The 14,128-nt window shown below is 41.7% G+C and overlaps 1 protein-coding gene across 6 annotated transcripts in view; it reads right to left on the bottom strand.

Moving 5' to 3' along the window:
- SORCS3 (sortilin related VPS10 domain containing receptor 3) overlaps nt 1–14,128 on the bottom strand; it is a 312,444-nt gene that overhangs the window by 199,007 nt on the left and 99,309 nt on the right. For all 6 annotated transcript variants that reach the window (XR_013930611.1, XM_080403456.1, XM_080403458.1 and 3 more), the window contains exon 2: nt 10,845–10,912. Coding sequence is in view for 4 of the 6 variants with exons in the window: in XM_080403456.1 (XP_080259582.1) it covers nt 10,845–10,912 (68 nt within the window). In the remaining 2 variants the exon portion in view is untranslated. The remainder of the gene's footprint in view (nt 1–10,844; nt 10,913–14,128) is intronic.

Genomic DNA, 14,128 nt, shown 5'->3' with positions numbered 1-14,128 from the left:
CAGAGGCCAGGGGACTTTCTGAGCCACAGATCAAGTCTTTGCATGTAATATAATCCTTGACAGATTTTTTTTCTTATTATTTATTTTGCTTCTAGGAACTTGTCTACACTCCACTTGAATCCATGTGAGCTTTACTTCCCAAAACATACTCCAGCAAGGAGATCCACAGATTAACTACATGTTGTCCTAAGAATAAAATACCTCTACTTGTTCTGAACTTTTGTCAAATGCTCCTTTAGTCTTCACAGACTCACAGAATGCCTGAGGTTGGAAAAGACCTCTAAAGCTCATCTGGTCCAGTCCCCTGCTCAAGCAGGGCCACCTAGAGCCAGTTGCCCAGGACCAGTCCGGATGGCTTTTGAATACGTCCAAGGGTGGAACTCCACAACCTGCCTGGGCAATCTGCGCCAGTACTGTTGCCTATACAGTAAAAAAAGTTTTCTGATATTCACAGGGAACCTACCGAGTTTCAGTTTGTGCACATCCATTGTCTCTTCTTCTGTCACCAGGCACCACTAAAAAGAGCCTGGCTCCATCTTCTTTGCACCCTCCCTTCAGGTATTTGCACACGTTGATAAAATCCTCCCCTGGGCTTTCTCTCTTTTCCAGGCTTAACAGTCCCAGCTCTCTCAGCCTTTCCTCATATGAGGGATGTTCCACCCACTTGCTTTAGTAGAGACCCTATCCACACCACATAATTTTGTAATATTTTTACCATCTTCTTTTCTGGGCATCTCTTTTCAGGCTTTCCACATCCTACTAGATGAGATCTCGCATGAATGTAATTTATTATGAAGGTTCTATTTTGCAATTATCTATTTTCATATTTATAAATGAATTTAGTGTGTGTTTTTCATTAATATTGGCGCATATCCATGTTGAATGTACCCGCTAATCTGTGCCAATGAAACTCCTCTGCACAATAAAAAGCCATCAGAAAAAGGCATTAGTAAGGCCAAAAAAATTCATCCTTAAGTGTAGCTTCCTGCAAAAAGTTTTGCAGTCGTCATCCAAATCAAATTAGAATGTGAGATGAGATAACTCAACAAAAGGAGCAGCTCTCTAATGAGAGCAATGGAATTGCTGCTCCAAATGATAAAGAAGAGATGGACTAGCCAATTCCTGTTAACAGATGCAGCTCTGCTGATGCAGCAACAGTCACAACACCCACAGGATCTGCAACAGCAGGTTCTTGGCCACAAACTCCCTCCTCAAGGCTGCCTTGCTACTTTTCTAAACAAGTAGGTAAAGCACTACAAGCACATTTTACCTGCCATCCCTGACAAGATGACTTCATAGGGACTGTAATGCTTCAAAAACACATTCACTTTTGGCAAAGCTCCCTCTGACCATCTCCACCAACACCCCAGGACTATATGCCTGGCAACATGACCTGAGCATAAAATCCATTTCTGATGAGATAGAATGTCTCCCTCCTTGAGAGGCTCATAATCAAAGAAATTCATTAACTAGAACAGAAAAACTATATTAAATATATTATATACAAGCTGCAAAACCAGGGGCAAACATATTCTTCCAGCTCCCTAAAACACTGTCTGTCTGAACGGACTGGCTGGAAAACTAAATTACATCAAAAGTAGTCTGGCTTTTTGTTGTTTTGGTTTTTTAAAAGTACAGCTTCAGGTATAGTTTTAGTCCAATAAAATAGCTTTATTAAGCAAATGAGATAGCATTCAAGATAGCCATCAGTTAGGCGATTGATGGAGAACCTACCTGAAGCGTAGTAGATTCAAATCCCTTGGTTGAATAAGACAGCCATAGTAGGTCAGATAAAAAATTTGTATTACCTACTAATCTGCCACAGCATATTCTGGGAAAAGCATAAGGAAGAGACAAAAGACAGCATGATTCTTCCCATGGTCCCTCACGCAGCTCTCTTGACTTAGAGATCTCCGGATCCCAAAACTACAAAAATACTGTGGCATATCATGTCACTAGCTCAATTCCCAGGTATTCCATTAGAATACCTAAAGCATGAATAGCTCATTGCTGAAGAACAGATAAAAAATGGATGATGTTTCTGCAACTGATCCAAAAGCTGTAGACCTGTCTGTTCCCTGAATGTCATATCATAAAATAATTCATGTAGGCCACAGGCTACTGCCACACTACCACATTTAACAGCCACCAGCAGAAATATCCTCCATTAATTCATTTAAATCCCTTTTGAAATCCATTTACAGTTTTATTATTTCTGCCTCACAACATCCTTTAGCAATGAGTTACACAATTTAATTACTTGCAGAATAAAAAAGCACTTCCCTTTATACTTATTCATAGCAAGGGCTTGAACTTGGATCTTCCACACATAAGATTAGTATCAGTCTCTCCCTGGAGAGATTCTCAGTCTCTCCTGCTGGAGCTCTTTTGCAGAGTATAAATTATTCAATAGTCATAAGGCAGAGAGGAAAAGAGAGATGGCTGGGGCTCTTACCTGAAACATGGAAAATTAAAACGAAACACAGCTTGGTTTACCCTTTCTACATGCTATGTGAAATTCTACATTTGCCCAAAGAACATTCCCTCAGAAGATTAGGAATTTGATAAATTGCCTTTTTCTTCTTGCCTCCCTGTCTCCAGCCAGAAAACAAGATGTATCCAAAAATTCTCAGGCATACTTATTAACAGGAACATCCCAATAACCCAGTTGTCCATGAGATCACAACTGACGTACAATCACATGGCCTTTCTAGAACTATTTAGCAAACACATTCCTCAAACAAACAAATCTGCAGCATCCATCAATAGTGACCAGTCCAGTTCCCCCACAGCCACAAGTCTGAAGGTCGACAACTTCAGCGAAGTAGCCCCATGTTCAAGTTGCAAAAGATCCGTGAATGAAGCACAGAGCGAGGATGTGTAGCACATGTTGAACAGTGAGTTACATGCACGTGTAACTGTGAACCTGCGCCGCCACCATGCAACACACTCACCAAATTGAAATTCTGGGGCAGAACGTAGTCAGACATTACAAGACTTACCTCTGTCTTCAGAGAATCACAGAAACAAATAAAGCACTCTGAATATAGGTATTTTATTATTTTTTTTAATTAACAGCCTAACTAAAACACCATTCAATCTGCAATGCTGTTTTTATTAATTCTCTTCGATTCAGCAGGAATTCCACCAAGGAATAGGGATGAGCAGATGCAGGAGGAAGCACATTAATAAATCATAAGTGTCATTAAAATTTGTGAACTAATATCTTCTGGGAAGTCTTGGCAATTAGTCTCAGAGCTTTCTTGGCAAACAAAAAATTAATAAATCCAAAAGGTCCCCTGTCTGATGATATCCCCGCCCTCACAGAAAGGTCATTGATGGAGCAATTAAGAGACACGACAAATGGACCAGCTAGGAGGCTGGTTCACAAAAGGCAAATGAGCTCTGTAAAACAAGGTGACTAAGGTATCTTAATAAGCAAAGGTGGGACGTTGATCTACACACCACCCCAAGACACATACAAAGGCTTTTAGACTCATATTTGATGGGTTACTTCTTTTCACATGATTTTGCATTGCCCACCATGGTCCCTGCCATCTCTGAGGCAATATTAACATGATTGCTTGTTAAAGCAAGGAACCATCAGAAAGTAGAGGTGTGAACCTTATTATTCCTTGTAGAAAAATCCTGTGGGATATAAAACTAGGAAAGCAATGGGAAGGAGACAAATTAAACTCCTCTCCAGAATTTGGTCATATATATACTTGAACAAAATAAAAAATTAAAGAACAAATCTTATTTTTGTTGCCATTACTGATTTACCTAACTCTAAAAATTAGCCCTGGATTTAAGATAAGCCTATTAATTTTCATGATTGGTTCCGAAACCAAACATTTTAAACAGTTTTAACTCACATTACCCATTTGTTGCAATGACACACCTCCTTCTATTTTGAACTGCAAAGAATGTATGCTCTGGACACCAGCTGTGACTGTCTAGGACATTTAAGGAGGGTTAAACCTATGGTCCATTCTGTTCCTCTCCTTGAATTTTCTTTCATGTTTTTCTTTTTGTTTTTTTTGTTTGTTTGTTTGTTTTTGTTTTTTAATTCCCATGGATCTTCACATTCAGCTACACACAGCCCAAGCAAATCCAAACAATCCCTTATATACATTTCCTGAAGTTCAAAATAAAATATTTGTTTAGGTCTTTGGAGGGCCACAAGTGAAGGATAACAAATGACTTCAAACCAGAAAAGCATTCTGAATCAGGTCACAACTAGTTACTTCAAATTGCTTCATTTACACAGTTGGATGAGGTGGTCAATGTTTATCACCACCTGATAACCAGCAACTTCTAACATTCTTGTCACAGATAGACACCTAAACCAGCAAACACAAGGAAGCTAAGCCACCCCCTTATTGCTCTTAATAGCTATGAAAAGAGCACAGAAAAGCCATTGTACATATAGCCTTCTGTGAACATTTAGCACCCCTACAGTGTAGCCTGATGCAGTGCTCTCTAGACATGAATTTCTCTCCTTGCTGATACTCAACAACTATTTTCACCTGTAAAGCTTTCTCTCTTGCTTCTGCTTTCTGATGCCTGCTGCAACACATGCACAGCTGGACAAACACAGGTGTCAGGAGCCTCTGCCAAACCTGGTATGTCAGCCTGAGCAAGAGAACAAGACCTGTTTCTCAGAAATAAGCAGGAATTTAGCCATGAGAGCAAAACTGAAATTTTCTTTTGCCTCAAGAATGCCACATTTTCTGTTCTTCACAGCTAGTGACTACCTAGCTTTTGGGGTCAAGGAACTTCTCTTTATTAATTAAATGACCATGATCTTCATTTGGCAGCAGCTAGCTCAGGAACGGGCCAACATGCAGCTACTCCGCATCTCCCAAACAGTTCAAGTGTGGCTCCCATGCCAAGATGGCATCTATGACAGCCACGCTTTGCTGAGCCAGGGTAAACTGAATCACCTGCTGTGTGGAAAAGGCAAATCAGCAAGAATACTAGAGGTTAAGAACTGCATTATTCTGGGATATTGCTGAAGGCCCACACTAACTGCAACTCAGGGTGCTAGGAGCCCTGAAGAACAACTCTCCTCTCACAATGCAGTCATCTGCTACAGTTCCCCATTCCATTACCCTTAGTTCTTCATCCAACATTCTGTACCTAGCAGCTCTCAACCACAAAGATTTTGACAGGTGGCTCCCATAGCCTGAAAAAACTAGCCATCGTTGAGCTAGGCTATTTATACACTCTAACAAACAAAAACAGTGGAGATGCCAAACTTGAGGGCATCCTGATTTTCAAATCCAAAAGAGGTCAGGGATGCGCTTGCACACCCAGCTGGCTCCTTTCTTCCATGCCCTGATGGCTGACTGTAGATACAAGAAACCCTTCTCCTCAGAGCACAGGATTTCTGCCCTTTGCAGTGTTGTTAAAAAATGTCAAATAAGATGCCATAATGTGAAGCATTACTACTTTGACAAACACCTTCATTAATTTTATGCCTGAATACAGTCCTCCAGAAAATAACATGTATCTAAGATGCATGTTGTCAGCATAAAAGTGAAAAACAATAAATATAATCGAATTTGACAATACTGCAGGGAGTTGTCAGCTGGTCATGGTGCCTGTCTAGAGACTGCATTTCAATACAGCAAATTCCAGAAAAACTACAATGCCCCATTGCAAAACCTGTATTGAGCAAGAGGTTGTGGCACAAACCAGAAGATGCCATTCCCAGCACCACAGTCTAAATAATGCATTGCCACTGGGATGGAAACACTCTTTTAAAAAGGAAGCTGTGCCATGACCTATTTCAGGTTTAGCTTGTTTCACAGAGAATGATACGGAAATTTGAGTCAAGCTTACCGAATCTCCTGATCCCTGCCTTCTTACTCACCCATCTTAGAGGCTGCTACATTTGGAGCAAGAAGGGTAAGCCCCAGTTCCCAAAGAGGAGACATGGCACTACACAGCACATTCACCATTTCACACCTACAGAGCAGCCCTATCTGTAACCAGCTCCATGCGCAACACACAAACCTAGGGCACAGAAATCAGCGTGAGCTGTGAAACTTTGCAAAAGCATCAAATGCTAGTGGTACTCTGAAACATGCTCATAGTGTCTGAAGACTGTGGAAGACTTAAGAGGCAAGGACACAGGAGGACACAGCATAAAGCCCTTTAGTAATTCAAACAACTGAATGAAAGAGCAATGCAAGACATAAGGCAGCTTGCAACCAAGCTCCTCTCCGCTCCAAGCCAGAGTTGCAGCTGCTGTGTTTTTCAGCTGTCTGTTAAAAAGCTAAAAGTTGGTTGTTGGTGTTGTTTTTTTTTAAACAACAGAGAGGCTAAGACAACAGACCAAACTTCAGGCACAGCAGCCACAAGAGTTAAAAAAATGCTTAGGGATTTTTGACTGCTGCCATGGAAATATAACTTCTTGGTTAATAAACAAGAAAAGAAGATGGAATATATGTGAAAATTCCTCCATCAGCATTTTAGCCTCTTAAGCAGAAAGAGTCAGTCATGGTTTTGAGTACAGGTTAATGCATGGGCCAGCATTATGTACCATCAAATAATCTAGCTGGGACCACAGCCAGAGGAGGGGGACTCCAGAGGTCCCATCAAAGGTGAGTAAAATGGTAGCGGGAACTCAGAGCTGACACATGCAAGTACTTGTGCTTTGAAAGAAAATCTGAACTGCTCCCCACTGCCTAATTAGCTGATGTGTTGCAGTCATGGCTACCACATTGATCGTAAATACTGCTCTGCTAACTTGCGCATCTCCTGTCTGCTGGATCGCCCTGTTGTCACTTTGTCTTCATCTGAGATTGAAAGCTCCTTTGGGATGGAGATGTATCTTTTTAGCTACTGCAATCCAAAAAAATATGACTGTTCCTAGATACTAAAAAAGGCAACAGTGGAAAAACTTTTATTCCAGTTACCTTAGCAGAAATAACTGCTCTGCCCACACTGGCTGAAACAGTTGAAAACATTTGAAATATTATAATAACTTTAAATACTTATCCAAAATGTTACATTCACATAACTGTATCTCAAAACTGTACATCTTAAATAGGAAACAGGATTAGCAAGAAGCGAGGAAATGTTCACAAGGCTTTCCTGCTTGTAAAACCTGTGAAATCTAAAAGGCCCACAGAATAAGGAGCTCTATAAGATTCCATTTATTCACACTCACAACACAAGAAGGAAAAAACTGGAGAGCAACAAGATTTGCTCATGAAAGGACTTGCTGTCTACCCTACAATCTACAGAATTCCTCATAAGGTATTTCTGAGCATACACCTGAAACCAAAACTCATTTATCGCAATCACAATTTCTATGGGTCAGATCTGCAAGCATTACAAGCACACACATCTTAAGAAACAAGCCATTGAATAGGCTTCCCTTTCTCTCCTCCTCCTAACAAAATTTGCCTGAGATTTTCAACAGAAAAATAGGCCAAAAAACTACAAAACACTCAACTGTTGGCTGTGAGTGGTGCCTTTTAAACACCATATTTTGCATATCTAACCCTGTCATTCTCCTCTTCTCAACAGATGCTTTCTTGAACTACAATTCCTGTGAAGCAGCCTGGCCCCTACTCTTCACAGAGTTCATATTTCATGACAGATCACTCCTGTGTGCTTACAGTTCATCACGGGCAATGAAGTTTGATGCAGGGACCCTGGCTTACAGAGAGTGTTTGGGAATTAGAGGTGCTCCAACAGCACTTCAAATCAAAACCATATAAATTTATAGATTAAGAGGGAGAACTGTTCTTATTTTGGTGATGGGGAAGTGTTGAATGGGGTGAGAATACTACAGAAAGCATATGCACAACCCTTAATCCTTAACTTCTACTTAGAGCAGGCAGGATATAGCTGGATTCTCAACTACCCAGTTAGATATTTTTCTAGGCAATGAGAACTGATGAAGGGTTGGCATGCCTGAAGAGCTTAATTTTCACAGTTATATTTCCTGACCTAATAAAAAACCTCTCTGCACAAATTCTGATGTCTCACACCATTACAAGTACAACAGCTTCCTTTCATAGGAGGAAAACAATCACCACGACTCAACTCAGTGGGAAAAAAAAATATCCAAGCCACAACTGACAGGTATCTCTTGTGACCAAGAAGAGATATGGTATTTGCAAGGGGCAGGGGCTTAGCTGAGTGGATGTAGGGATCTTTTCCTTGAAGCTGGCTGCTTCAGTATCTGTGTTCCTGCATTCAAACGCTGACTAGCATTTCCTCCATCTAAACTCGTATCACCCTGATATAGAAGCAGCTCCCATCATAACTTTTAATTCTCCTCTCCCTCTCTTGCTCCCTTTTTTAATTACATTCAGGATGTTTTCTTATTGATTTACTTGTCTTTGTATTTAGATGCAGAGATTAGAAATTTTATGTGGCAATTCAGTTTTCCATTAAAAGAAGCCTCATGCTATAACCCAGGGGAAACAGAGAAGATTTTGATGCATGAAGCAAGCAGAGGCAAGATGATATTTTGAGATTGCATTGCACTCTGCTCTATGCACTCTAGCATCCTTTGAAGCACTGCCATGTGATTCATTGCTCTCTGCCACAAAAGCCACTCCTCTCTCATGGAAGCAGCTGCGTTTGCCAAGCATTCAGAATAGATATCACGCAGCTCCACTGCTAAGATAGGTAGGACTCCCGGTTAGCAGAAAGGATGTCATATTTCTGGAATACATGGGGTGCCAAACAAAAAAAAAACAAAAACAAAACAAACAAAAAAAACCCCACCACACCAAGCTACCAAGCTCCTGGAAATGTCCAGACCTTCTTTTGACAAATACTTGATAGCTGCATTCACTTTGTGACCCATCAGTTCTGGGGGCTGAATGATGGCTATGAAGAAGTCTACAAAAAGTAACTAAGGAAAGTAAACCTACTGCTGCCAGAAGGTTTAAATTCACTCTGCAAAGACACATCTTCTTTTTGAAATTTTCAAGGTCTCAAACACTAAAAGAAAACATTGAAAAGTACCAATTTAAATAATGCAGAGACACAAAGGTCTTCATGTGCAAATAGAACAGAAAATCCTGAAAAAAGGGGTCTTTCTCTTGGCTTATTACTTCCACTTAGTACCTGTTTGCATTTCTACTGTGTCCTTTCCAAAGAAACTCATAGCTGCTCTCTGACTCCATACTCCCCTGCAAAGTACAATATGGCTTAATCCTGAATTTTCCAGTTGGGAAACTATGGTTTAAAGCCCTGGAGCTCTACCTACTAGCTCTTATACTGAGCTTTCCTCCCTAATCTTGGGAGAGAACTCAGGAGGTTCTTACTTCTCAATATACCCAAGTCTGTGGGCCCCACACTGGTCCCTATTTCACTGCAGGAAAGGTGCAGAAGTGTCCCAGAACACACCACTCTGGGAAAACTCCAAAAGGGATGGTGCTATCACCTTTCTGCACAGCTGAGGTAACGCTGCGAGTTCAGTATTAGGACAGTATCTGCCTGCTTGTTACATTATTTATGCAGAGCAAATTGCTTGGCAATTACATCTAAAGTACAATCACAGTGCCATTTGTACTTGTTAGGTAAAGAGGCAAAAGTTTTTTTAACATTTTAATACCTTGAAAAGTACCAGGATAAGTGGAAATTACTGTATTCTCTCTTATTAGCTGCACGGTTATTTATACTTTTGCAGATTACCATGGTACAGCGCAATTAGGATTTGGAAGCACTGTTCAAATTGAGAAGTTTCAAGAGCTCTACTGAACAATTGACCCTTAAATACATTAACTGGAATAAACCTGCAGCACATGCCCAAAGTCTGCTCCAAACAGGGACTTTAAAATTATCTGGAAAGGAAGTACAAGAGACCATCTGCCAAGAACGTGCTCACACTTGGGGCAATGGTTGCAACACATTGCAAGTTCCACCAACTACACTTTCCACAAGTTGTGCAATAGCTGTAACACACCAGGTAAATCTGACACAAGGCACTTCGTCTCCGCAACCCCTGGCTACATTAAAAAAAAAAAATAATCCTTAGGGTAAAACCACCTAATAACAACTCTGTTAAAGGCATACCCTTTCCAAACCAGAGGCAGGTTGTTAGGAGGAAGAGCAATCCCCAGCAAGTAGAAACTACTAGTGATTTCAGACATCAAGGAACTGGCCTGCTTCTAGTGGTGAGTTTGAAGGGGGTTGTATAAATATTTATTTATTTATTTTAAATGCACGGTCATACTTAAAAACACACATTCTGTCCAGCAGCATGCTTCCCCAGGCCAGGACACTCCATCTCCCATGCCAGACTAGAAGCATGGCAGGTACATAACACCCTCTGAGTCTAACCATAGCAAAGAAGACACCAGCACCTCACTGTGACATCACTAGTTATTTAGGGGCTACTATCCTCACAGCCAAGGCAACACAGATTCACTGCCAAGATGACCATCTCAGCTCACAGAGCTGAGGAACATGGCTCAGATCAGATTATATCATGCACTGTGCTGGATACTCTTCTAGCAAGCACGTACCATTTATAGAGACTGTTCTTGTTGCCAGTCTCACAGCAGAAGCTCTGAGGAATGAAGAGCGTTGTCTAAGGACACTCAAAGGCAAGAATGAAGCCAAGCTCCACTGTGTCCAGGGAAGTGACCTTACATCAATAAACTCTCTTGTATGCAGACTCCACTTCATTAAAGCAATATGAACATATTAATGTCTCCCTTTTCCAAAAAGCAACTCCAGTTATCTTAGACTCCCTCCCACCTCCTCCCTGATCAACTCAGATGCCCGCCTTGCTCTGCCTCCAGTTTTACAAGAGACACAGTGCAACCCCTCCATGCCAGTTGCTGTGGTTTTGACAATTCACTTACCTCCACAGTGAACTCTCGGTAACACTCCCCAAGTTGAAGTCGTACAGCTTTGTCAGAATGAGAATCACCTAGGGAGGGGGAAGGGAGGGAGGAAGAGAAAGGGAAAAGAAGGGGGGGGGGGGGGGGGGGGAGAGAGAGAGTTTCCCTTTAGACTGTGTAACAATACACAAGGCATCTGAAATCACCCAAAGGAGAGTTTAGCATTTATCCATTAAAGTTGAGGTATTATAGGATCAAGTTTTAAAAAAATTAATCATTAGCTTAATGTATCATGTAACCAGTAACATTTATTTTAATCTCAAAATGTTTTGCATTTGAAATCAAGCATTCCAACAAGAAGTAATCAAACATTGTAAGCCGCTCCCTCTACAGCAATGGTTATTCAAGGTCAGGGATGGAATCAGATGTGCCCTTATTAACAGCTCAATCAGAAATTACAGTCAGCTTTTCCTGTTTCTCAAGGTGTTACCACAAATTGTTGAGTCTCCATGGAAAGAAATGGCAAGTTTGTTTACAAAGATCCCTACCCAGCAAAACAGCCCCTTATGCCCAGAATGAGCTTTGCTGTTCCCTATTTGCTGTCACTGACCCTAGGAGCATGGGAATTTCCACAGGCTATATCACCTTTCTGCAGTGGTAAAATAGAGGGGCACAGCATAACATTCAGCTTTGGCACTGAGCAAGACAAAACTTCAGCTGTATCTAGTGCTCAAGGAGAGTCAGAGCCTTCAGGACCCACTGACTAACTTTCTGGTGAGCCATGAAAATTCTCGATTCATGTCCTTGCAAAACTGAAGTAGAAAGAGAGGGGAGATAAGCAGTACATATCCTTTGTGCTCTGACCTCAGATTTCACAGGTAAAAGTAACCCTCCTAGTTACCAGCTACGCTGCCCAATGCCCCTCTCTCCCAAAAAAGGCAGCTATGCAGTGCAATAACTTGAGAGCCTCCGAGCAAGCTCCCGGGCTCAGATGGGATGGGAACTTCCACAGAAAGAATAGAGGCTCTTTACTAGAAGTTAAAACCACTGGAGCACCTGTGCTCCTTGATTTTTTAGCATAATGTCACGTAGTACATTCCCTTGGATTCTATGGGACCAGCCTCAGGAAGAGCTCTTGGGCATCTCTTCATTTTTGGTTTGCATCATTTTAGCTTTTCAGCATTGTTTCCTCCTTGTAAGATTCAAGGAGGCTGGTTTCCCTTGCAGCTGCTTTGGGTTTGCTTTGTTAACGGGTACTTCACAGCTAAAAGGTAGGTCCAAATGAGAGATGTGATCCCAGTGGTTGAGTTTGTTAATGTTCTCCAATGCAACAAGGATTTTTGCTACTACAAAAGCCACATCATCCTCCTCTCACAGCAGTGGGACCCACCACACCTTTCATTCACGTTTCCCAGCTGAAAGGCTGCTGGGTGAGGAGTTTAAAGCTTTGCAGAAAAATGCCAAAGGATTAATCAATATCACAATGGCTGCAGCAGTCGGTTCAACTGTCAGCTAATACTGGGAAGAGACCTGTTCAAATTGTAAGGGACCTTCGTACGTGACTATGCAGCCAGTGCCAAGCTTAATGGCTTTAGAATAGATGCTCTGAGCACTCCTCTCTCTACTGGATTCACTTTTCCTGTCCCCAATTTCATTTTGTCCCTTTATTTCCCCACACAGAGACCTTTAAGAGGAAGATAAAAGCCAAGCTGCTTCCAGCAGGGTCTGAAAAGAAATCTGCCAGGCAGATTTGAGTCAGCATATGCAAGCCCATGTCAGCTGAAACCGATGCTGTGCAGTGCAGAAATAAGGACAATATCCTTTTTATCACAATTTAAACCCTGCACACACCTTCCCATACAAATGGGAAGAGCCAGCTGCAAGTTGCACCAACCAAGGTTTGTATACCTCCTCCCCTTACACCAACCGAGGGAAGCAGTGCAGCCTGCTCCCAGCTAAAACCTGAGGAGAGTGATATTTTTAGGATGTTCCCTGTAGTCCCGGAGGGGCCCCAACAGGACCCCTCTCAAGGCTCTCTAGGAAGCATTGCACCACAGCATAAGTCCTGCCCTACCAGAAATTACATATCCTTAACACTTACAATTGTGGTAAAGTTTCATAAAGTTATTTTTCCAGTTTCAGAGTCTAATCATGTTGAAGCCAGCAGGATGACTTCTGCTGAGTTCAGTGGATCCTGGATCCAGCCCTAAACATATTAAATAAAATCTCCATGTCCTGGTCAATTTTCAACAGAGTAATTCTACCTTTAGTCGCAACTACAACTAAAGGCAGCATCCGTACTCTTCCAGCTCTTTGTGTGTCTCTTCCCAGATCTGCTGTGCCCTACATTTTTGAAAATGTCACTTATCTATTATAAACCTTGCAAACCACAGGATAACACCAGCTTTACAGGAGTGGGTTGAATCCTACTCGATTTCTGGGTATAAATCCAAAGTAAGAGCATATTGTTTAGTACAGCTTTTCTGGATTTTTGCCCAGGATGACTAACAAAAATCCAGTTCTGCCTGCTGTTAATGCATGGAAAGCAAAAGCATGAGCATCCCTTCGCAGTTAAATCTCACAAAGGGTCCCAAGAAATAGCAGGAGTTGCCTGAGGCAGTGGTAATACATAGTACGGTCACCTCCAGCAACCTGTCCATAAAATCACAACACTGCTGCCCCACAGCCCCAGATAGCCTTCACCCTGTCCTCACTTGCTTTTGAAACAAGACACTTCAGCTTCAGTAAGGGCAACTCTTGCAATGGTTTGGGAGTTTGAAAACCAGAGAGGATTGCAGAGGCTGAACACGCAGCTTTCCCCAGAAAAGCTGCGAAAGCACGTTCCCCACAACATGCCCCATGAGACCACGGAGCAAATGTAACTACTAAGGCAGTGTCACGTGCGGTTAAGACACAAATCAAAGCCTGAATGGCACGGCTGGATCCTGAGTTGTTTTCACAGGCTGCTTTTGGCACAGCATTGCAAAGGAAACTTCAAAGCACTCCAAGAGGCTGTTCTGAGGCCTCCACATCATGTTGCCCCAACCGTGCTAAGAAACTAGAAGCAGGGATATCAGGGGCAGATGTGGGCTAGTACCAGATTTTCTAAGACATTCTATTATTTGCACGCTTTAGTTGAAAAGGATGGGACAAAACATAAGGAAAATTGGACGTATTTTTCCAAAACTGAGTTCTGACAGAAGAAAAAATGAAAAAGAAAAAACCCTCATTGACTCAAGCTGAGACATTTGATTCTGATTTCTACTTTGTAGTTGAAGAAGCTTAGCTTGTTTTTGTCAACACTA

The sequence above is a fragment of the Falco punctatus genome, assembly GCF_963210335.1.
Source record: "Falco punctatus genome assembly, chromosome: 9".
NCBI classification, from domain to species: Eukaryota; Metazoa; Chordata; class Aves; order Falconiformes; family Falconidae; genus Falco; species Falco punctatus.
This window is presented reverse-complemented; position numbering and strand designations above follow the sequence as displayed.